The sequence below is a fragment of the Scardinius erythrophthalmus genome (assembly GCF_964197995.2).
Source record: "Scardinius erythrophthalmus genome assembly, chromosome: 14".
Classification (NCBI taxonomy): Eukaryota; Metazoa; Chordata; class Actinopteri; order Cypriniformes; family Leuciscidae; genus Scardinius; species Scardinius erythrophthalmus.
In genome coordinates this window covers 39,521,722-39,546,712 of record NC_138234.1, presented here as the reverse complement: position 1 = coordinate 39,546,712, position 24,991 = coordinate 39,521,722, and the positions used below count along the sequence as shown (strand labels likewise).

Below are 24,991 nucleotides of genomic sequence, written 5' to 3'. Positions count from 1 at the left end.
TAGCCTCGACAATGGATAATACACATCAGAAGGCATCCTGGTCGTAATTTTAAGGTTAGTTTTATTATATGTCTGGAGCTGCTGAATCTTCCATAGAAGATCGTATGCGTCGGAGTCAAACTTCCGGGTTTGTGTACCCCTCAACGGCGTTCGAGTTTTCAAAATGGCCGCCAGGTGAATAACAGTGGGTAAGCGTTTCGTATTAGTTTGAAGGTACCCCCGGGAGCCGCCATTGGCTAACAAGCCTTCACCTGCTGTTAGCATCCCATTGACTTCCATTCATTTTGGCGTCACTTTGACAGCGAATAACTTTACATCTGAGGCGTTTAAAGACTCCATTTGTCCATTATTTATTTCTAAAGAAACACGACAATGTATAAAAGGCTCCATTACCTTGTATCTTACGTTATGCCCCCGTGGAAGCAGTTTTTGTAAAAGTAGGCTAACGATTGCGTCAAAACCATGCGACTCTCTGGAAATTACCGTAGAGACAGGAAGAGAAGCTCGCGGGCAATTTGGGGGACGCGGAGGCATAAAGTCCGATAAAGTCAAAGGAGAAGCCCATAGAGAGTCATGACGTTGCTCCTGCTCCTAGCTCATGGACAGCTCCTTCTCACACTCTCCGTCTCTGCAAGATTCGGAAGGGAATGGTTCCGATTTCGTTTGGCACAGCTGCTAGAAAACTTACAACTGTCAGGCAGGCTGCTCACGTCACATCCCCGTCGTCAAGCTCAGTTTGAGTCTGCGCAGTACGCTTGGCAATCAGGAAATGACTGCTCCTTATGTGCTTCAACTTCTCTCCGTTGAAACCTATGGGGTCGCTGTGTCCAGTTTATATACTGTCTATGGTGAATAAGGCGAATTGGGTGATTTCTTCAGTGATTTCTCATTGCGCTCAAACCACTTTCCAGGTAAGTTGCTAGGCTCATTCGTACGTAACGATCACGTTTTGCTATAAATAATTGATGCATTTGCCATATTAGATTCACATGATTTACACGTTAGGGCAACGAATTAAAGCCCGTCCAAGGTTTGCTCATTATCAGAAAAAAATCCTGTGAAATTAGGCTTGCTAAATGGATAGCCAACTTCAACATGCTAACTCTAACGTTAGTTATCTAAAATATGTAATTTTCTCTCGATCATCGTGGTTCACCCACAGTGTCACTGTAATGTGTCAGTAATAACAATATTATCACTTGGTCTAAACTTATACTGCACATAACGCTGCCTTTTAATCTGGGATGTCGAATGTTACGCGCGCGCGCCTTTAAAAAAAAAATTACGCGCACAGGAAATAGGAGCAACGTGAATCTGTATTTATTTATTTTAAGTATTTATAAGAAAATGGGAATCACTCACTATTAGGGTCATTAATAGGGTACATAAACACTACATAATCAACATTTTCTGTTGTTCTCCATGCAGATCCTGTCAAACACATCACCTGTCCGAACCTATAGCCACACCTGATTTCAAAACCCAAAGGCACTTTTAAGAGCCAACCTCTATCTCTTCTTTATTTTCTATATCTCACATTCTCTCTGTTCTCAATATCTATATTTCTCTCTCCATCTATCTCACAGTCTTTATCTATTGCTCGTTCTTTTCTCTCTGTCTGTCTTTGTCTACTTGTCTCTTATCCATCTTTGTCTGTCTGTCTGTCTGTATCTGACTGTTATAATGCCGGGGGGGTCTACAAAAAAGAACTGCCCTTTTTGTCAGGGCATTTTATTTTGTGCACAAAAGATCTGTTCACACTGTAAAAAGGAGCAACCTCTGAAGCAGCGCCTCAAGAAGAAGCTTCAGAGGTTTGATGAGAAGCAAGATAAATGGGTGGTTGGTCGTAAGAAAAACCACAACATTGCATCCATCAAGGATGAAGCCAATATCCTGGTACGTACAATTTCATACATGACATTAAACTTTCCAGATCATCTAGGAAGTACATTCAGTGGTACCATTTGTTATTAAGTGAGCATGCCAGCGCAAGGTCAGAAAGACAGTATTTTTTGCCAATATAGATAAAGTTAAATTATTTTTTTCTAATGATACTTTGTCCTCCCTGTGTCATCAGAACTAATTTAAAAGTACAATTTAACTATCAAATTTGAAGGTAGATGTAATTGTGATTTTTAGTTTTTATTTTAGTGGTAGGCTAATACCCTTAAGTAATCACATCTTCACCATAACACATCACAGACCTAAATGATCTACCAGAGCAAAATTTGAACACACAGCAAATATAATTGATACTCAGGAATTCTTGAGTTCATAACAAATACAGGCATGTATTGTGACAGAATTGCAATATAATAATCAAACTTTCTTATCGAGTGGATGAGAAATAACAAATGAACTGCATTCATACTGTACTACTCAAAACAACAATGTGCACGTGTCAACTGTAAATATGTGCAGCATTCACCCATTTGGTCATGTTATCACTAAGGTTCTGCCTTTTTAAAATAAATCTTTAGATTGTCATTGTCCAGTTGCACAATGGCTACATAATCTTATCAACGTAGGTGCAAAACCCAAGCTCCTAATATTACAAAAAGTTATATTTTAACCTTATTTTCTATATATATTTGTTTTTTTGCTTCTACTGTATGAGCCTTCCTGTATGCACATACTTGGTTTTACAAAAGCAAAACTCACTATTAGGTTAAAAATCCTGAATGGCAGTAACCTGGATGCTGTCATTAATAATGTTATATTTTCTTAATAATTAATATTCTTAGTTATTTTTTTATGTTGTTTTTCTATTTCATTAAACAGCAAAAATACACAATGTTGTCATTGCAGCTTGAGAAACTCCATGCCATTGGATACAAGCCAGTTCTGCTTCTTGGAAAGGAGACCAAAAAAAAGAAATGAAGTGTGAAATATTAACCCCTCGCTGCACCCTCTCCGCCTATGCCCAGGACTACCTTCAGAAGATAGGTTCATTTTATGAATACCTTTGTGAAGGTGAGATGCATGCACTGTATCTTAAAGTCACAGTTCACAACTTGTGTTGAGAGCGCAAAAGATTTTATTATCTTAAAGGAGATTTAACATTGAGCTTAATTTTTTGTAAATCACAAAAATCTGGACATACTAATTGAACACATGAAATTCGCAAAGACACGTTTTGGTTACTGGGTCAATGAATTAAATGATAATATATATATATATATATATATATATATATATATATATATATATATTCAATAAAACAATATCAAGGACGGCGCTAAAATGTAGAGCATTACCAGAAATAACACAAAGAAAAAGAAAACAATCAAATGTTGGCTGGATACACCAAAAACTTACACTGCTACTAACTTTGAGGCATAACCCAGACTGTAAACAAACATTATACTTGTCATTTTTTGAATAGATATTATGAGCAGTTTGGGTTTTATTTTCCCGACTTAAAGATATATTGTATTGGTTATAGTCATTGGAAATCAATCAAATATATTGCAGATATCTAATACATCCAGTTGACACTCAATAGTTCTCCTGCAATCAAAAGTGCCTTCAAATCTGGTTGGGCAAAATTTGGACTAGGCCTATATGATTCAAACAGATTAAAACTTAAAACAGGTACAGATCAAGCTTATGGTTAACCTCTATGTTTTAAATAAGCAAAACACAACACTTGTTTAACTTGCACAGGTTGGACCCAGGATTCCAGTGGCAATGATGATCAGCTGATTACGCTGCATCTCACACCCTGTGACCCATTGGAGAACAAGCAACCGGAAGAAGGTGAGCAGGCGAGCCCCGTGGAGGGGCAGGTGGAGCAGGTGAGCCCCGTGGAAGGGCAGGTGGATCAGGCGAGCCCCGTGGAGGGGCAGGTGGAGCAGGTGAGCCCCGTGGAGGGGCAGGTGGAGCAGGCGAGCCCCGTGGAGGGGCAGGTGGATCAGGCGAGCCCCGTGGAGGGGCAGGTGGATCAGGCGAGCCCCGTGGAGGGGCAAGTGGAGCAGGCGAGCCCCGTGGAGGGGCAAGTGGAGCAGGCGAGCCCCGTGGAGGGGCAGGTGGAGCAGACGAGCCCTGTGGAGGGGCAGGTGGAGCAGACGAGCCCTGTGGAGGGGCAGGTGGAGCAGACGAGCCCCATGGAGGGGCAAGGTAATTAGAACAAATTTAAAGAGTTACAGTTTATATTTCTAAAGGCCTAAAGTGTTTGACCAATGGGTTACCTTGAATTTACTTGACTTCCAGTTTATTTCCCCCATAGAGCTTGATGCAGGTTAGGGCTCTTTTCAGCATCGACATTGCAATGTGTGCATGTGAAATAGTCACAATGCAGGATGCATGATGTCAAGTAGGGGAAATGAACTCAAACACACCATGCTATAACTTTTTTGCTGGTTGATAAATTAAAACTCACAAGGTTCTCATTTTCCATGGATAATCTGCTAGAAAAGTTGATCTGATATTACATAATTAGATGGTCTATCCGATTCTGTACTAGGGCTTTTGGAAGGAATTTTGTGAGTCTATTATAAATCTAAAAGTAAAAAAAAATGCTACTAATCGAATGCTGAAATTACTTGGCCAAAATTAAAGATTAAAGATATTAGGATAATTTGAATATTCAAAATAATTGGGAATGTCAGTGTCCCATGCACACTAAACTTGAAGGCAACATATCTCAATTTATCAGATTGCTATGAAATTTGATGAGCACATTTCATGCTCACAACCACACCACCATTTTCCCACCCCTTGCGTTCCTTGATCAAGTCAGCGAAGGATCAGCTCTTGTTGAAACAAATTAGGATTATCACAAACAGGATGGACATAAGCGAGAAAGTGAAACACGTGAAGTAAATGGAGCAACCTTAATTCAATCGCAATAAGACTACATGTACTTTACACCTATTAATACATGTACTGCCACACTTGTGCGACGTTGTGGTCTTTCAGTATTTTAAATAATAAGTTAAAGATTTATTTGGTATATGAGTAATTTTCTTTCTCCAAACCCATTGCTGTCTTCACAGGGTCAGCCAGGGGCACAGTTGCAAGTCGCAAAAAGAAAAAGTCAGGTATGTAAATAATGTTTGTTGGGTAATTATTGGTGGTTCTGATAACTGTTACCATAGCTCATTAGTCAAGCAGATTCTCTTAAAGGGTTAGTTCACCCAAAAATGAAAATTCTGTCAGTAATTACTCTCCCTCATGTTGTTCCAACATTCATGTTTACCTCGAAGCTAATACTCCCGCTAGCATACAATAGCCACATTAGCAGTTAGCTGCTGTTTGTTACACACAGTAAAGCAATAAAAACACAGTCTTAAGGCCCGTTCACACCAAGGACGATAACTATAAAGATAACGATAAAGATATAATTCTAAAAATCGTTCTCCATATTAAAGAATAACAGAGTTCACACCACAACTATAACGATAAAGATATGAGGAACGATATCATAGGGATCACTTTCAGAACGATTTTTTTCCAGCTGTCGAACGATAAAACACTGACAGCCAATCAGAATCCATTCTAATTTAAAGGTCTCGCGCATTTAAAATGGATCTGGATCATCCGGGCGCGCGCGTGCTTAGAATAAAAAGTCCGTTATCGGTCGCTGGTGTGGACACATATATAGTTATTTTTATCGTTATCTTTATAGTTATCGTGCTTGGTGTGAACGGGCCTTTACCGTTTCAATTGCAGGCAAGTCTCTGATTGTTGAAAATGGCCCCTTTTTCCCAAGCTTCGATGCCAACTTCGCCTGATATTGCCCCAAATTTGTGAAGGATTCCGGCGTAAAATGTTTAGTTAGCACAGACACCAAACGTTAAGCCAGTGGGAAGGGTTGTAGGAACCGCGTCATTAAAAATGAATTTAATCCACTGGTCCCTGATAGCTAGGTCCGTTCTTGGTAGAGAAAACACATTTACATGTTGATTCTGGCAGTCAACAACAGAGCAACTCACGTGTGCACTACGTTTCTGCATCTTTCACGACTGAATTGAATATGAGGGGGTAAGGGGCAGGGCAGGCTTCCCGCGGCATAGCTCTGCGGTGTCCATATATGGTATATCCTGCCCCGTCATGACGTCAAGTCGGGGCTGAAATTAAAATCTCGTATTTGAGTGCGCGTGCACGCTTGCTGGTTGACGAATCCTGGGGTAAACAAACGCTTCACTTTTAAATATCGGCTTCCCGGCCAGTGTATAATCGTTAGGCAATCATAACATACATTGATTCTCGTGGAAAAGTGAAAATTACAGGTTATGACTCCTTTAAGATTGAGCCACTGGAGTCACTTGGACTATATTAACAATCTCTTTAATACATTTTCTGGGCCAGCAAGTTTCAATCCCTTAGTAGCCTATGGAAATGTGATCCAGCTCTCAGGTTTAATCAAAAATATCTTAATTTGTGATCCGAAGATGAACGAAGGTCTTACGGGGTTGGAAGAACAACATGAGGGTGAGTAATTACTGACAGAATTTTCATATTTGGGTGAACTAACCCTTTAAGTAAATAAATGAATTACGTAAATAGAATTTAAAGGGGACCTATTATGCTAATTTCCAGTTCTATATTTTTGTTCTGATACTCCACTAGAGTAGCTTTGCATTATCCTTAAAAAAAATCCTTATTTATCTTGAACTGGTCCTTTATGCAGACCCTGTCTGAAACGAGTCGTTTTAGATGGAGTATTCTATAAGCCTACTATGATTACTATTCTAATGAGCCTCAGCCTGCATGTCATGTAAAATGTGGAGCCAAATATAAACAGCGTGTTTGCAGACACATTAACTGAAATAGAGGATGGTCTTTTTCCATATTTCAGGGGTCTCTAGACACACCAGGGAGTCAGGGACACATATTTATGTTGAAAAGACATTACAAAGTGCATTTTGTCTAATTAATGTAAATGTGTTTTTTTGTTTTTTGTTTCTTGTTTTTTCTCACAGGGGGACCAAGGCATATGCCTGAAAGGAAAAGGTCACAAAAGAGTAAGTGCATTGCATGTAAATGCAATGATTGATACTTTGCTATACATTGCAACTTTTACCCCGGTTTATTTGCTATAGTTCCATTGCTTTTTTTTAACTACTTAAAACAGACAATTAGTCAAAATTTTATTTATTTATTTAATCATTTAGCAAAAGCTTTTATCCAAAGCGACTTAGCGACCCGCAACAGGGCAACAATATGTAAATGTCTTGACCAGTCCAGCTAGTCCAGCGTAGCACACATAACCATGATTATTCATAATAGATATAGAATAGTAATAATAATAATAATAATAGTAGTACATAATAGTAATAGTGAGATTAGTACAATTGACAACCTATAAAATCCAACAGGCTTAATTAGTCTAATTTGACCAAAATGCATTGTAGTAGTAGAAGCAGCAGCAGTGGAGTATTCTCAGTTGTGAGCTGTGGCTTAGCAGTAGTATGGTTATTCAAGCAAGCATACCACATTGGAAATTAGTGATTTGGTTCCATGGTACATGTTTTGATTAGTGATAAACATCACTTGTTGTCATCCTTGCAAGTCTGGTCCCTACTTAAAGGGATACTCCACTTTTTTTGGAAATAGGCTCATTTTACAACTCCCCCATAGTTGTACAGTCAAAATAATGTAATGATATGTAGCAGCGCCTGAAAATGGTCGACCCTAGTCTACCGAGCTGGGGACTATTTTCAGGCGCTGCGTCATATCATTACGTCTGCTGGACTCATGGTACGGCAGCAAAGTTTCTTGATTATTACGCAGGAATGAGAGTATAGTTCCTAGCCATATCAGCCTAGAAAATCACAAAGTGATTCATAGTTGTAAGTCTTCATAGTTGTGTTTATTTTGTTCCTAAACTAACTATGTAATAAGTATTTGAAACGTGTTTTTGTTCACAGATTGCTCCTACCACAATCGCCTAGAGGCTTTCCCCATCAGGAGTGTAGTAAGAGAAAAAATGTGAGAAAGGTTAGACAGTCATAAAGGAACTGCAGAGTGTAGGCAGTATGCAGAGTGCAATATAGGATTTAGAAACTTCCTTGTGAGTTGGCAAATACATATTACAGTATACATACCATAATTGTTAGGTAGATGCTTTTTATGTGTTTAGTCTTTTTTGAATTACAGTTTAGAAAGGAGTGTCTACTGAAAATAATGACCCATTGTATCAATGAAACTCAGTGCCTATAACCAGACATAATAGCCTTATGCTAAGAATGGAATTATTTATTTATTTTTCTTGATAGGGCAAAGCAGAAATGTTGGTTGACTGGGAGCCCTGTCCAGTATGGTAAGTATTCCTCTGTTCTTCTGCTTTATGAATTAGAGATAGGGGGGTTGGCTACAATACTTTTTCTATTAATCCGTTCTGTTTCAGATTAAACAAGCATTATAACAAGTGTAAAGCACACATCATTACAGAACTATAACAGTTTCATTTTCCATCTATGAAGGACCACCACCATTAATGCATGCATGAAGGTGGTGGTCCTTCATAGATGGAAAATTAAACTGTTATTCCCTAAAAATTCCCTTCTGTTTTTAGTGGTGAGCAGTGGGCCCAGTCCTGGCAGCCAAAGGATTCTCTCCGAAATAATGAAAATAAATAAAATGTATGTTTTGAACTCCATTTAGGTTTCAGCGTATTTATTCAATTGTTTCTGTTTTGCATTTGAAGTCGTATCTCATCTTTCTGTAGTAATGAAAAGGTGAAAATCTCCAAGAATGTGACCTGGAGTTTAATCTCGAGAGGGCTGTACTAGAAATGTACTTAATCCAACTGAATTTTCTTCTTCAGATGTTATTCAAAAGCATGTTTTCATATTTCATGATTATACATTGCACTTTTATTTTATTACAGTTGACGCGTAACTTGATTTCATGTTCTGTTGTCTGTGCTTTTCAAAGTTCACTTAACCTCACTGTGCACTGTTAAGAAATACAGCCTTATGGCTTGTTTGACATGAAGCTTAAATATGAAGTTCAACAAATAAGACTGACCTTCTTTATACTCACTCATTACTTTATATCTTTTACATTCTCTCTCACTCTCTTCTACTCCAAACTCATCAGCTGACTGGGCGTTTTACGTCTTAAACCAAATGTATTTTCTTCTCAACCCTCTTGAGCCAATCGTGTCATAGGTCCCTCCGCTGTGCTCATCAGGAGAAGAGCTCCACATTCATCCAGATCTCAGCATTGCTACTCACCCCTTCACCACCACCAGTATCGGCTCCATGTAGGGGATATCCCTCTTCATATCATGCATTTCTCTACAGTACACCTTTAAAAGAACGATGTCTCGATGTGGTCCAATTGCCGAAGACTATATAGTTTCTACTTGTCATGCACCTTGTCAATAAATTTGTTTGATCACCCTTTAAGCCTCTTGTGAGTAATAAAGCAATAAATAAGCATTTGGTGTATTTTCACTTATATTTTTGTGAAAGACCACAAATACACTATGATAACACTTGCAAAAGATGATAATTTTTGTTTTTACTTTTCCATACATCAAATTCAAAACAATATGATGATGTGGTTGAGACAAAAGAAACAACCTTCATTGAGTATATTTATATGTGGAATTTGTTTAACTTTACAAGTGGATTCTTTTTAAATGAAAATGTAGCCTATATATAATTTAATCAGGGCCTTCAAGTTTTATAAAAAAATTGGAGTGAGGTTACATTTGTTTGGGGAGGAGCCCCTCAAATATTTGAAACAGTGACCCCTCGGCCCCAAGTTTTTGCTTGCAGTTCAGTTTTATCTATTGTTCATAATTGACCAGCACAAACAAATTATAACAATTGGTAAATCTGATGAAAAAAACATGCACAATTAATCCAAATAAAATAAATGGTTTTATATATTTCAAAAGATAAAGCATAGAACTGTGCGGAGCCGCTTGTTGACTGAAGTACCAGTTCCATCTGTCACACTTTGATCTCTCTCACACACGTGATCTCTCTCTCTCTCTCTCTCTCTCTCTCTCTCTCTCTCTCTCTCTCACACACACACACACACACACACACACACACACTGATTTAATTATAAAGATACATGGATCACCATGATTTTAGCTTCTAGAATAGAACAGTTTTTGTCACTAGTTAAAAGACAAATATTGATTTATTGTGAAGGTCTTGATGTGGACAGTATATCGCACATTTTGTCTCCTAATGCTGACATATTTATACACAGCAGTTTATTACATTCATCAGGGGGCAAAACAAACACGTGGAGGCCATAATTAAATAATAATAAAAAAAAAATTAAAGGTCGCTCTTTGAAGGACTAAACTCCCGCCGACAAACTCGAATTCATTTCTACTGTAGGCTACAGCCTATACCAGCTAAAACCACAGATGTTAAATCCTGGCGATTTTGTTTCACCCTGATCATCTAAATGCAGCATAATGTATGTTTTGGCTGTATAATGTATGTTTCTTGATATATATAATAGTAAAGACACATTTTTATAACCCTGGTCGGGAAACCAGAAGAACTACAAGTATGGTGGCTGATTTGTACACTTTGTAAGAAGTTCTATGGCGCGTCTCTTGTGGGAATTGTAGTTTATAAATAGCGTACATTGGAGATGGCCCTGATGGTTGTCCTACAACTACAATATCAGTTAAATATACTTAATGACCTGAGATCCTCGCGATTTTTTTTTTATTTTTATCATTACTATCACTATATACACTATAATGTATTTCGACTGTAGGAGAACGTTGATATATAGTGAAGCTACATTTTTATAACCCTAAAACACTTTGGAAACTGGAAGAACTTCAAGTATGGACGCTGATTTGTACCTTTGTAACAAGTTCAATGACGGTCTCTACCGGGAACTGTAATTTTTTTAGGAGCCATGTAGAATCTCAAAAACAAACACACACTACAATACACACTGGTGAGATACATGCAAACCAATACTACAAAAACTAATGCGGTAATACGCAAGCGATGTTGGTTGTGGTTCTCTCCTTCAAAAACGTTTTCACATGATGAACACAACAAAAGATACAACAAATGTAGGCTATAGCCTACATTTGCATTTTTTTTTTCATTCCTTAATACAAAACAATACACCAAATAACACCAATAAAGATGATTCTGCTCCAGCATCCCATCTTTGGTCCTAGCCAGTCATTGGGGGTAAAATCCCCTGGGACGCATGAAATGAAATGTGCAGGCAGACTTCTTCCATTCCATCGTGTCCTACAAAATTAGAAGCACTGATTACTGTAACTATAATGCATCCTTTTTATAAAATGGAAGCATATATCTGTATGTGAGGCAATTTGATGCATTTCTTTTCATTAAAGTAGTATAGTGCAACAGCCACCATACATGTACAGTATGTGTAGTCACAGCACAGAGTACAGCACTCAAAAGTTACAGTAGAGAGCAGTCTGACCCCTACTGTACCTTTTTTCCTCCCTGAAGTTTCTGATACAGTTTTTCTTGATTGTTTACACACATTTTCTGAAAGCATGCCTCATATTCTCAGAACTCTACACACAAATCAAAAAACACACACACAATGGGCAAAACCCCTCAATTCTCCTGCAAAATGAAATTTTACATTCAAAACAATGTTATTTCTTCTCAAAATGGTATTTTGTTTTCAAATGACACACACAAACCATCATATGAATAGACATTTATAAGAACCAGTTGAACACTGATGTGCTCAATGTAAAACACTATGATGAATGGAAAACACTTCTTCTCCATTCATCATAATGACTTAGGTATTTTCTTGTTCAGTGTTACACTTACTACAGACAGTACATACATAAATGTGTTGTAAAATATCTGAGAATATTGTTTTTATACTCAGAACACACAAATACACGGTAACAAATACATTTTATTGTTCCCACAAAAACAATGTACACAGTGTACATCCCAACCAATTACAGTTTTTTTCAATTGTTTACACGCAATTTTGAAAACCGGGTTCTTTTTTTCAAAACAGAATCACAATTATCCAAACACCACACTCAATTTGCATAATTCCTAGATTGTTTGCAAAATGACACACTTCAGTCAAAACATACACACTTCAGTCAAAACATATACACATATTTGTGAAAATGCTATTAGTTTTCATTTAACCAACACAGTCCTCAATGATCAGACACTATTGCAGCCAGTTACACACAGCTGTGATAAATATAAAACACATTTGTAAAAAAACTAATTTTAGGAAATAGCATGTGCTAGATTTTTGGCCAGACATTGTTATGTAAGGGATAATTTAGATGACAAAAAAAAAAAAAAATAGTGACATACCCACAACATTCTTCATGATTAGTTTGAGATATAGGGTGAATGTACACAAATAGGCTATAAACTATACAAAGCACTGCACAACACTGATGCTGCAGACTGAATATTTCAAGCATTCATTTCAATACTTACACAGTATTTCTTACCATAATCAGTTACAGTAATCAACCAACAATGAAATCAGTGAAACAAATCAAATCTGTAGACAAATACAAATTATTGCATGAAGTACATACACTTTGACTCTGAAGAAAAACTACTGTAAAAGCAACAAGAATACTGTAACTATTCATCATCTCTCCATCTGGCTGGATCAGGCCATAAGATTTCATCCACATCACAGGCTATGTCTTCACTGGCAGAAGTCCTTCCCTACCTCTTCCTCTATAGGCCTCTTCCTCTACCTCCTTCTCCTCTTCCTCTACCTAGGCCTCTTCATCTATCTCCTTCTTCTCCTCTTCCTCTATCTCCTTCTTCTCCTCTTCCTCTACCTGGGCCTCTTCCTCTACCTCCTTCTCCTCTTCCTCTACCTAGGCCTCTTCCTCTATATCCTTCTTCTCCTCTTCCTCTATCTCCTTCTTCTCCTCTTCCTCTACCTGGGCCTCTTCCTCTACCTCCTTCTCCTCTTCCTCTACCTCCTTCATCTCCTCTTTGAGCTCCCCCTCTCATTCTCACTCTTCTTCTTTTTCTTCTAGCTCCTTCCATTTTTGTTGAAGACAGGTGAACTCACCTGCTGCCTTTTATAGCACACCTGAATGTTGCGTTTTCAAATTAGAACATGTGTGCTTCCACACCTGGTGGTTGTGTTTATCCAATTCGTTCATTAGTGTTGTCATTGGCAATCCGGGGCTTTTTAATGACAAGGAAGTAACCTCACAATCCTTAACTGTGTCTAAGGTGTGAAAATGTGTGTAGAGTTTTACAAATCACTGTGTGTAATGTTTTGCAAAAAGGGTGAAGCAGACATTGTGTGTAATGTTGTGCAAATCTGTGGAGGTGTTTTGCTCCTTGGAGTAGAATTTTGCAAATTGTGTGGAAATGTTCATTTTAGTGTGTAAACAATCGTAAAAAACTGTAAAAAGTTGTACATAGAGTTGTCTACATACAAAACAACAGAAGAATTGCCTGTGTACATTTACAGTAAAAAATGTTGGCATCCATTGCCCCATTGAAGAGCTGACCTGTTGCTCTTTTATGCTAAAGCTCTGATTGTTAATTGTAAAACTGTGTGACGGGTGTTTGCCCATATGAAGAGTCAGTGTGCATATTTGAATGGCAGTGTGTTCCTTGTGAAAACAAGAGATTTTCTGTATGAAAATTGTGCCAAAAGCAGAGAATTGTGTGTAGTGTTTTGAAAATGGTTTTAGAACTGCAATTTGAGTGTAAAGCAGGAATTGTCCTTGTAGTTTAGCAGAATTGGTTCAGGGGGTTCGTGAATGTGTTACATGTTGTGCTCATTGTGTCTCAAGTACCAGTATTTGTGTGTAAACAATTGAGAAAAACTGTAATGGAAGCGACGGTGAAGTGACTCTCAAGTTTGGCTGTACTCGTCGCCCAGCCTCCGTAGTCATAGCCTACCATGGACAAGAACATGGTCAACTAAAAAGGCACAAATCTCATCTGAGACTGCTTGTCTTTTTGCCCTCCCCCTTCTCCTCCCCCTCTCATCTTATCCCTTTCATCGATATATTGAAGGTTCTCGATTGCTGTGTGACCAGTTTTGACTCTTTGTGTTTCCTCCTGGGTGATTGTGTGCTAATTGAGCTGAAGCTGTGCTGAATGCTAGTGCTTTCTAAATTACAACATTGTGTACGGCAATGATAAATGAAGGGATATGTGTGTAAAGTTTTGCAGTGAAAGTTCAAGAAATCTTACTCATGTGTCAAAACTGGGGAATAGTGTTTATAGTTTGGGGAAAAAGGTGTGCTTTTTTTTAGGGTTTTAGGGTTAGGGTTAGTGTTTCAGCAATCGAGTAAAACTGTAACATGCCTTAACACACCTTAGATACACATTACTTATTATACTAGATCGATCTTGTTTAATTACAAGCCAGGTTGGTTTGAAAATAAGTAAAAAGACATGCATTAAAGTAATGAATTAATAATGCAGTGTGATGTTAAATTAAACAAAATTCCACATATAAATACGTGTGATGTTTTTTTTCTCCAGCTATTGACTTTTATCAACCATAAAAATATCAAATCTTATTTTTCAATAATAATGTATGAAAAAGAAAAAAACATAAAATGCTCATCTTTGGAAATACTTTATTTCTTGTCTTTTACAACAATACTACTGAAAATACACCAAATGCATATTTGTCAAACAAGCCATAAGGCTGTTTTTAAAAAACACTGGACTGTGAGGTTAAGTTCACTTGAAAAGCTCCAGCAGAAAAGAGAATCAAGTCATCTGTAATAATATACAATAAAGAATAATCATAACAAAAAAACAGTGTATTTTTCTGTTACATACTATAATGCATCTGTGCAGTAATATAAAATTACACAACAGTTATATCCTACAGTATAATACACTCAATCAAATAGCGATCCATAGGCAGCCTCTGAAAAAAAAAATGACAGACTGACACAGACACTGCTGCTGCACCGCAGAATAAGTAAATGTGGAGAAATGCAAGTAATCAAGAATGAGTTTTTACATTATGGCCTAAATGTGATGATAAAGGAATGGTCATCACATTTAGTGTCACACCTTCACACCAAAGTCATCATGTGCTTACAAGATTTCATGGCAATCTGCACAATTAGACAATATCAAATACAATGTCAAATTTTACATTCTGGTCTAATGGTTGTGCTACAGGGAATGTCATGAGGTCAACAAAAATGACATGATTCATTGCTCAGCAAAATACAAAAATTGGTTCATAACATTTGTTGTATGCAAGTCAAAAGTTTGGCCTGATGTTGGTGCAAAAGGAAAGGTCACAGGGTCATCACAATCAAGGGGAGTCTCTCTTAAAAGAGTATGAATACACTACCCAAATATCATGTGAGCCCAGTAATTACATCTGGTAATATCATACATGCTAAGTTGACATTTTTGGCTAAGATTGGTGCACCTATACTGGTAGGTTTGTGCATCTTCAATGAACTGTGCAATGTGCTTACTAAATTTAGGACATACTAGCTTTGGGACATACTACTTTGTCATCTTAATGGACAGATCTGTCGCGTGCAGTGTTGTATAAAGTACTAGAAAGCAATACTTGAGTAAAAGTACAAGTATTGTACTAGAAAAAGACTTTGGTAGAAGTGAAAGTTACCTTTTAGAATATTACTTAAGTAAAAGTCTTAAAGTATCTGATATATACTGTACTTAAGTATCAAAAGTAATTTTCTGATATTTAATGTACTTAAGTAATTGAAGTAAAAGTAAAAGTTTTTTTTTTTTTTTGATTATGCGTTGAATTCAGCGATCACGGAACGTGAAAAACTGGAGGGACTGTGTAGCCTGCACTGTAGGCTACTTGTGTTATCGTTTATCTCCCACTGCATGTACCTTTAGCTGTAAAAACAAAAATTGCATCACAATAAGTGTATTGTGATTGTCACTAACATTTTTGTAATTAAACTGAATTTTATTAGGTTTAGTGACATGTTACAATGTTTATAATTTCTGGTAAGCTACGCTTTTTTATTATTTCAATTCAATTCAATTGTGATTTGATTTAATATTGACTCATTTGTATAAATATTAGGTAGGCTACTCAAGATCTGCGTTAATTTTTCTAAAAATAAAAAATTAAAAAAAATCCCCTAATGCTGTAAACATACAGAGAGCCCTAGCTTGTAGTAGGCTATTATTTAAGGTTAAAAATAATTAAATAGAATGCGTTTTTTTTATTATAATAAAAACTTTAATGATATAAGTAAAATATAATAAATATGTAATATAGAACACATATTTAGCAAAATACTCTCTATAGCTATTTATTTGTCTTGCCAACTGTGCTATAGCCTATTATTAAATGGCTTTCCTGAGGTAAATGTGACATAATTGTCCTCCAGCTATGTTATTGACCTCTTCACGCTGATGAAAAACACTTATTGATCGATATTATGTATAAGGAACATTTCGGTAAGTTATAGGCCTACTGTATCTTTCAACAGTATTCATGTTTTTTTTTACTATTAGCTAGTACAGATGATCGGTTCACTTGAGCTAGGGATCTGTCATCAGACTGTCACGTAACATTTACAAGCGCCAAAACAGTATTTATTTTTTGAATTTCGTAATAAAATTGACATAATCTGAGTTAAAAAAAAAATGTTTTATATCATAATGTAACCTGCTCTGTCTAGTCTGTCGGTCGTCCTCTTTGCTTCGCGATTTTTCTGTGCGTGAGAAAATTGATGTGAGGCGTGAGAGCGCGTGGAAAAAGTCAATTGCGTGTGTCTCACGGTGAATGCGTGAGAGTTGGCAGCTCTGTAAGTTAAACGTGCTCCAGGTCCTCCGGCAGGTTCTCGTGCTTCCATGGCGGTTTCAGTTGTGCTTCCTCCTCCTTTGGCATGGCAACAAACAAGCATTACGCTGAAATAGAGCGCGCGCCGTGCGTACTGCAGTCTAGGAGCAGTGATTCGCCAAACCTCCCTTATTGTAGTCGCACACATTTCTTCTGATTTTATTTTGTAGTAACGAGTAACGAAGATGCTTAGTGGAAATATAGCGGAGTAAAAGTATACATTTTATCTAGGAAATGTAGTGGAGTAAAAGTGAAAGTTGACATAAATGTAAATAACGAAGTAAAGTACAGATACGTGAAATTTCTACTTAAGTACAGTAACGAAGTATTTGTACTCCGTTACATTACAACACTGGTCGCGTGCATCATGTCACCGTTAACTGCCCTGTCAATCATCTTGTTAAAATTCTCCATTCAATCTAATTTTATTTTCTACCGTTTCGGAGAGAAATGTAGTTGCTCGTTGATCTGCCAGTCGTGGGTCTTTCATGCGGAGACTCTCCTCATGTGTTTGTAATTTGAATATAATGATGTAAAAGTTAATGGCTAAAACGTATCTTTACAAAAGTTCACAATGCATCTGCAGATGCAATATAATGTAGACAACACTGAATAAATACATTTTCGTCAGGTTAGATACTGATAATTAATCACTCTAACCCCTTTATCTAAACCTCTCTACATAACCGCTGGATTCACGCGTCCTCCATGTCTGTAGTTTTTTAACACTTTTCACTCATGTTTGTAGTTCTAACCGAATCCTCGTCCAAGCGCGATGGGTTGTGGGCAATATTAGCCGTTATAGTGTGCATCGATCTGCACTTCGGATTCTGACCGGAAATAGTAGACCATCCGGGTATATTTGGAACACTCATTTCAACGATTTGGGATGTACTAATTCTATTTTCGAATGCTATTTAGGATGGATAGTTAGTATGCGAATTGGGACGCACCTACAGTTTGAATTTTCAACAAGATATAATGCACACAGATTTTGATGAGGTAAATCAGCATACTAATAATACACAGATATAGGGCAAGTCCATTTCCTTCAACACAGTCCTTCGTTCAGCTTCCATCTGGGGAAATACAGAAAACAATAATAAGAGGCTGAATTTCAGCTGTTTTAGCATGAATAAAATACACAAATAAATTACTAAGAATAACAGTATTAGGGGGTTATTCCAAAAACAAACAAACATACATATTAATAAATAAATAAATGACCTAAATTGTGTTTTCCTCTTCATCCTCACTGGTGTCTGGACTACTGAGGCCACTTTGATCTTCCTCTTCAACATGTAGAAGGACAGAGGCCTCAGGACCTAAGGCAGTCTTGTACTGTTGGAGGACCACTTGGAACCTTTCTGACACCTCTGACAGTCTTCTTCTTAAGAGACAGCAAAGTCCCTCATTTCCCTTGTCTACGTCTCAAAATACAAAAGAGATTACATTAAAGACAAACTATGTTAAGATTATTTAATAAGGCCAAAGAACTAACCTATTAAAATCTACATAGCAGGATGGTTGCCATTTTTATGTGTATCGCTGACATGGGACCAGGCTAGCTTCTGTATAAAACGACTTGAGGCAACATGACGGCTCACTGAGATGACTTTATGGAGGGAGGCCCAAAGCAGCATATAAGCGTTTTGTGCCCATGTCTGATAGCTGTTTTAAGTTAACAGTTTTCTTCTTCACTACAGTTATGCTGAAGTAACACATTGTGTTAGTTCCTGACCATCAAGGTTTTCTATGTTGACTGGAGGAGATAATAATAAGATTAATCTTGATGTTATGCTAACCCCATGTAACATATCAGGACACAAATTACAATGGTCAAAATTCTTTTGTTCATTTACGCTTTCAAGTAACAGCCATAATACAACATATCTGCACATCTTTCAAGCATCAATCTTTACAACCTTACTGACTTGTTACCATAGCTACAGTAACAATTTTAATCCCCATTTTATGTATATCCCAAAGGACCACGGCAAAGAGAGCCATAACCGTTCTACTCCATCCAAGTTCTGTGACTGATGTGTTTTTTTGTATGTTTTTTTTAAACACATTAGATGGACAGGGTTTTAATTAAACTTACCCTCCTCAGCCAACTTGTTCTTGAGAACCATTGCCAGGCTCTGCAACCACGTGCAGTGTTGTGCCATCTCCAACACCAAAACGCTTGTTTCCTCATGCAGTCGCCTTGTTAACATCACTTGGTCGTGCACTCGTTTCTTGATCGAAATATTTGCTAAGAATCAATAACAGTTACATGTATCCATGAGACAATCTTGCATAATCACTGCAAACATTGACTTTTTTTTATCAAATCGATACATAAGAAAACTGAAAATACACCATTAAACTAAATTAATATTACAACACTCAATATGTAACATGCATGCCTTAGTTCAGTATACTCTATAAAGCAGAACTGTAAATAAATTCCTGTGAAGCATCTAAAAACAGACATACCACTGCCATGAACCTCCCACGGCCATATTTGAGACACAGTACTCTCTCCAGTTAGGGAATGCTCCACCACAGCTACGTCAATGTTTGTTGCCGATTCTAGTACAAGATCATTGTATTTCTGTATCTCCTGAAGAAGGAGTTTTTTGTCTTCTGCCAGCTTCCTTCGAAGGCGATGGCGAAACTTGCTGCTGTCTAGAAAGACATGAAGTACAGAGGCAGAGGTTTTTGACAGAACTCTTCAACAATAAAAAAATTATAGCACCAAAAAATTGAAAAGCAAAGCTGCAGTTATTGAAAACATAATGAAATACAGTATGTGAAAATTATAATGTAGACTGACATGGGAAACAAATTGTCCAAGGTGTAACATTTTGGGGGGAATCTATTTGCATGATTTTCATGATTGCCTGAAAATAATAATTGTGCATTAATTAATTTAGAATTGGCAGTTTTTTATCTAAATACGTTCCCCTTCCACGGAGGCCGCTATGTTGCACCTCCATGTTCCTACAGTAGCCCACAACGGACAAACAAACACTACACTTATTTGCTAATTCCATGTTGGTGGAGTAGGATGCATACAGTAGCCTGAATTTATCAACCTATTATATTATATAGTTATACCATTCTGACGGTAGAGGGTTCGCTTCCGGTGCCTCACACTAAGGTAGAGCCCCTCAATTGATTGCTGAAGTCCTCTGTGTGTGGTGCCTTGACTGGCACGAGATGTATCAGGTGTCTCTGTAGAAGATATAACGAAAGCAAATTCACTGTTAAAACAACACAGAACCGTTTCTCTGCTTGAATTTCATGTAAAACCTTTTAATCAAACTTATTTAAACTTTGTATGTGCACTTCCTGCAGGAAACTGGAATATACTAATAAACCTGACATCATAAATGTGGCATCACATTAGATGATGATCAACCTACTATTTTTTGCTGCTCTTTAATATCAAACATAAAATTTAGATTGTAGAAAGGGATGTTTGTTGTTTCTTTTATCTGGTCATGCTTACCACCAGCTGCCCATTCCTTTACATCAGATAGCCACTGTGACACCACTTCATCTGTGCAATCTAGCTCTGTTTTTAGGTCAGCTAGCCTTGCAGTCTCATCATGGAGTCTCTGACAAGTCTGATGAACAGTGTTATACAATAATAAGGATTAAAACTTGATTAACAACAGGCCAAGTAAACACAACAAAAGGACACACAAAACAATTAATATGAGACTTACCTTCACATATCTTGTGGAAAGTGCCTGATGTAAAGAGATATTTTTTTTCTCGTTCCACCCCATTGCATGCAACGTAAGCATGTCCACCCGTGCTGTTGAAAGCAAATAATGAGGTTATGATGATCAATCTAAAAAAAATTTACAAGAATATTGCAAACTCCGGTCACCTGCTTTGGACATATATTTGGTCGTCAGGGCACAACGTGAGAGGTAGCTGTTCACTTGCTCCACCTTGTAGGATTATCCTTGAACAGTCCATGTCATATGAAACCAACACCACATTCCACAGTTCGGAACGATTCCCTAGTGAACCATTAGTAAGTCATAAAACACAGTCATGGTGGCGAGATGGCTAAAGGAGATGTCACCCCCCTTCCCCTTGTTGTGTGTGTCTAATCTCAAACCAGCGATGCCAGGACAGCAGGAAAAGATTCCTCTTTGTTCCACAAACTTAAGACCAAATGGCCAAGAACCCTGTGGTGACCCCAATGCATAAATCCACAGCCTTATCAGGAAACGAAGGATGCTAAAGCATTCTTATGGCCCAGAATCACCACAAACCCTAAACCAGGGGACACCCCCCTTTCTGCAGTTGTAAATTCCAGAGACTTTTGTCTCCAAAACCAATAGACTGAAATTAACCCACTTGTGGTTTAATACGAACAACGGTCTCAAAATTGCTTCCAATAAGCTGAACTGATCACCAGTATTTACCTCACATATATCTTAAGTATCATGTATATTTTATGTAACCTGTGGAGTTCTTTCTGTGTGTTTAACTTTCATTACAGCCTATTTGTAAGGTTTTCTACCTCAGCTATAGGAACTAAACACCAGAAGTTGCCTCATACATGTGTATTCTCTGTAGTCTGTATGCTTTATATTACTCAAGTTAATTTTGTGTGTTAAACACTTATCACAGCTAAATCCTTATTTACTCCCACCTCAACTATGGGAAGTATATGTATTTTGGTACCTACTTGATGGGTAAATGATTTCTAGAATTTTGATATAAAGTAGATGTGTGTAGGATGCACCATATTTAAACTATTAAGTTTACTTATTAAAGCGTTTAACTAAACTCTCAGGAGTTTGGGCACACGTGATCATGTGGACTTTACGCTAATTACATGCAAGAACCGGAGAACGGGGCGTAGGTCCCGCCCAAGACAATATCTGATTGGCTGTCGCACTAGGAAGGACGGGTCAGATGGACACGCTTATAACCCAATGACAAGCAGCTATGAGTTGCTTTTTGCCTTGCTTTTTGCCCGCCTTGTGCCTCGCTTTTGCAGTGACTTTTGCTCTCGCTGACCTTTCCATCGTCCAGCGTGTATGCTTACTCTTCAAACCACCAAGAGCTCACGCAAAACTCATCAACCCTTCCGTAAGATCCTTCGCTGAACTTCGTCAAAGAAACCCCTCTCAGAGTCGCTCCAGACTCAGAGGAAACTCCGTTGCATAGCAACCCGCAATCCAGGAAATCCCGCGAACGAAGCGCCACCCGGCAAAGCCAACCAACCACTCACCATCGAGTGCTGTCCCTCAGAACGCATCATCGACCGACTGCCAGCCAATCAGCGCCGAAGAGATTCCCTCTCCAGCAACTTCGTCACAGGGAACGCACGCGCTCAGGAGCATCTAAACGCAAGTACACAATTCTCCTAATTCTGGCTGAAGTGAACTGGTGCAAATCTTATTAAGAAAACGAACTAAGATTAAAGTGCTAGTAGTTTGATTCTCTCAGGTTGCGGTCAAGAAATAGTGTCTAACGCTAGACATTTGGGACTCCATTCACACTCCGTTAATAACATCACTCTCTGTCACTGTTTGAATGAATGTTTGTGTGTTTTCGTGTTAGTTTAGTTTGTGTGTATTAGAGTAGTTCAATAAAGTCTTGGTTGATTTTACATACAAGCGTCTTGTGCTGTGTGCTTACAAGTTACTGCCTTAAACTAAAAAGATTTTGCTACCTTGCTCATATTAATCAGTTATCATAACTTTATGATATTATTACCGTAGGCCACGGGATAATATTCTGTCCAGAATTGATAAAATACCCTAATCTCAACTTATCGGTGGACGAATAGTTGATAAAGTGTTAAATATTAATTCTGAATAATTTGCATAATAATTCGGTTCTTCCCTGTAATTCAATCCCCTTTGAGTTATATTGATCTTAATTCCCTTATTAATCTTACAACCTCCTCACCAGCGGTAGTCCCTGCTCCTTCCTGGTTCCTGCCACTCCAATTAATCTGTTAGTAAAGGGTGGAAGAAATTCAATTTAATTTTATTTATATAGCCCAATATCACAAACCACAATTTGCATCAAAGGGCATTACATTCCATGCAAGAAATGGTTATGCAAAAACACAAGATAACATAGTGTAGCTTAACTTATATTTAATATTATTAATGTGCTTGTAAATATTACAAATGTACATAAGATGCCAAAATATTATACACACCTCACACTTAGTAGCATGGGCTCGAGCATGCATTACACTGAGAAAGGGTTTCATAGTGGTCAGTTCCTGAAGAGCAGGAAGGACACTAGCAACTTTCTCCAGGTATGGCCAGTATTTGCATGCCACGTCCATTGCGAAGAATTGTGCCTTGGCTGGCATGAGCTCCTTCTGAAGGTACAGAGGGTAGGCAAATATCTCCCCCCTGTACATATTAAGGGCTTTCAAAAGGAACCCATGGCGACACACAGCAACCTCCATCCCCTCTTCATCCAATTTTGAAGCCCTCCTTGAAGTTTCCCTCGCTGCTGTCCACTGGGAGTCCCCACATGTGCCTCTTCCCTGTGTCTATGAAACAAAACAAACACGACAAATCAAATAAAAGCAATGGTGTCATTCAATATATGGCATTTTGATTTTGTAATTGATATGCAGGAGTAATTGAAGTGGGGGTTACGTTTATTATTGTAACAACTATTTTGTCAACTTGCATTTTTCACTGCTTTCTGTATGGTGTCGACAAATCTAGACACCGCGCTGTCTTCAGCCACAAAGAGCCCCTCAAAAAAGCCAGGATCATCAGAGCTGAGGAAGAAAGAAAAATAGAAAATCCATTCATGAAATATATGAAGTAAGAAAATAAATCAATAAAAAGACTGGAAGAAAGATCACCTTCCGTTTCGGCGAAAGCGATATAGCTTTCTGTTTCCATCTGCTGAAACAGCCAACATTTCTGGCGTGCAGGCTGGGCAGGTGAAAGGAGCACTACAGCAGAGCTGGTCTTCCTCAAATGATGCATACGAAAGCTCTAAGAAGCTACGCTGCAGTGCATCGCGGTTGATAGATCCAGACTGGAAAATATATAGAATGAAATAGTATTTTGATATTGTCTGCTTATGGAATTTTTTTTTATAAAATGGTAATAACATTTACACTTACTCTTCCTCCACACTTAGTGCGATGTTCCAGCAGCTTTGCGAAGGCTTGTCGGGAGAATCCCGGAGAGATGATCTTGAGTTCCTGAAAGGAGCTCAAGAGGTCCAGTGTATAAAGTGTGGAATTGGTGACGGAGGCTGGCCAATATCCACTTCTTAGGAGGTCTTTAAAGTCAGGGGTCCACTGCTGCTGGCATGTTTGACATTCATACAATGGCTGATGCAAGTCAAAACGCCCTTGGAACAAAAAAAATAATTAAAAATATAATACACATTTACCACATACTTAATTTTACAACACTTAGTTCATTATGCACATTGTGAATGGTTAAGAGACATTGCGCAAGTTCCTATAATCCCACATTTATATTTTCAAATTCACTAAATTCCACACTGCTGTGTTGATTGGACATCATGCTGGAAAGATGCTAGGACAAAAAAAAAAAAAAACATCTGTCTTTGTTTCAGTTAATAACATTTCCATGTGCTATTCCATATTTCTGTCACTTCTGCAATTGTAAGCACAATGCCACAGCACAATAGTGTGAAAAACATCACATCTACAATATATATATATATATATATATATATATATATATATTTTTTTTTTTTTTTTTACCATTGATGGTAATTAAAATCACTGGTTTGCCTGGTAACACAGTGAAGTTTGTGCCTCCACAGGAGCAGTCTGGCACCTTCACAGTTGGCAAAATGCAAGCTGGCAAAAAGAAGGAAAACCACACTGTTAGACCTTACCGGGTTTTTTTACAGTAAAATACTGGCAACACTGTTGCCAGTAAAATACTGTTAATTGTACAGTTCTTTACTGTAATCTAGTTTGTTTCTGTAAAAATGCACTAAATTATAGTTAACTGATTACACTTGCAGAAACCAACTGCCTTAAATTGACCAAGTATCATTTAAATGTATTAACAAAAATTTATAATGCATTAATAATGTGAGCAAAGTATTACTGTGAACTTCTTTCATTTGAGACCACTAAAAAAACTATTGTACATAAAAAGATTTCCACTGGATCAGCAACTACACAGTCACCGCCTGTTAAATAAAGCAACATGCAGCAAATCATCAATGTTTGTAG

The 24,991-nt window shown here is 37.7% G+C and overlaps 2 protein-coding genes and 1 long non-coding RNA gene across 7 annotated transcripts; 1 reads left to right on the top strand and 2 right to left on the bottom strand.

Moving 5' to 3' along the window:
- Nucleotides 1–724: 724 nt before the first annotated feature.
- On the top strand, nt 725–9,347 carry LOC308701803 (uncharacterized protein). Of its 5 annotated transcripts, XM_081384244.1 has the most exons (9): nt 725–911; nt 1,429–1,896; nt 2,809–2,973; nt 3,667–4,119; nt 4,998–5,042; nt 6,927–6,968; nt 7,875–7,935; nt 8,223–8,266; nt 8,522–9,347. In XM_081384244.1, exons 3-9 carry the CDS (start codon nt 2,877–2,879, stop codon nt 8,608–8,610), a joined length of 831 nt encoding a protein of 276 aa, XP_081240370.1. In that variant the 5' UTR covers nt 725–911; nt 1,429–1,896; nt 2,809–2,876; the 3' UTR covers nt 8,611–9,347. The 5 variants fall into 5 exon arrangements, with proteins under 5 accessions (XP_081240370.1, XP_081240372.1, XP_081240369.1 ...); XM_081384246.1 differs by lacking the exon at nt 7,875–7,935 and having other exon boundaries at nt 8,522–8,604; XM_081384243.1 differs by lacking the exon at nt 8,522–9,347 and having other exon boundaries at nt 8,223–8,420.
- A 10,588-nt stretch (nt 9,348–19,935) lies between these two features.
- LOC308701870 lies at nt 19,936–20,718 on the bottom strand. The gene is made up of 4 exons (XR_014031523.1): nt 20,654–20,718; nt 20,487–20,578; nt 20,267–20,384; nt 19,936–19,989 (listed from the first exon to the last, which is right to left on the bottom strand). It is a non-coding gene; the product is annotated as an uncharacterized lncRNA (long non-coding RNA).
- A 1,313-nt stretch (nt 20,719–22,031) lies between these two features.
- LOC308702229 (uncharacterized protein) lies at nt 22,032–23,685 on the bottom strand (the record flags this gene model as incomplete). Its single annotated transcript, XM_081384895.1, has 5 exons — nt 22,032–22,127; nt 22,688–22,744; nt 22,958–23,302; nt 23,446–23,539; nt 23,627–23,685. The coding sequence occupies 5 exons, from the start codon at nt 23,683–23,685 to the stop codon at nt 22,032–22,034; spliced, it is 651 nt and encodes a 216-aa protein (XP_081241021.1).
- Nucleotides 23,686–24,991: the final 1,306 nt, after the last annotated feature.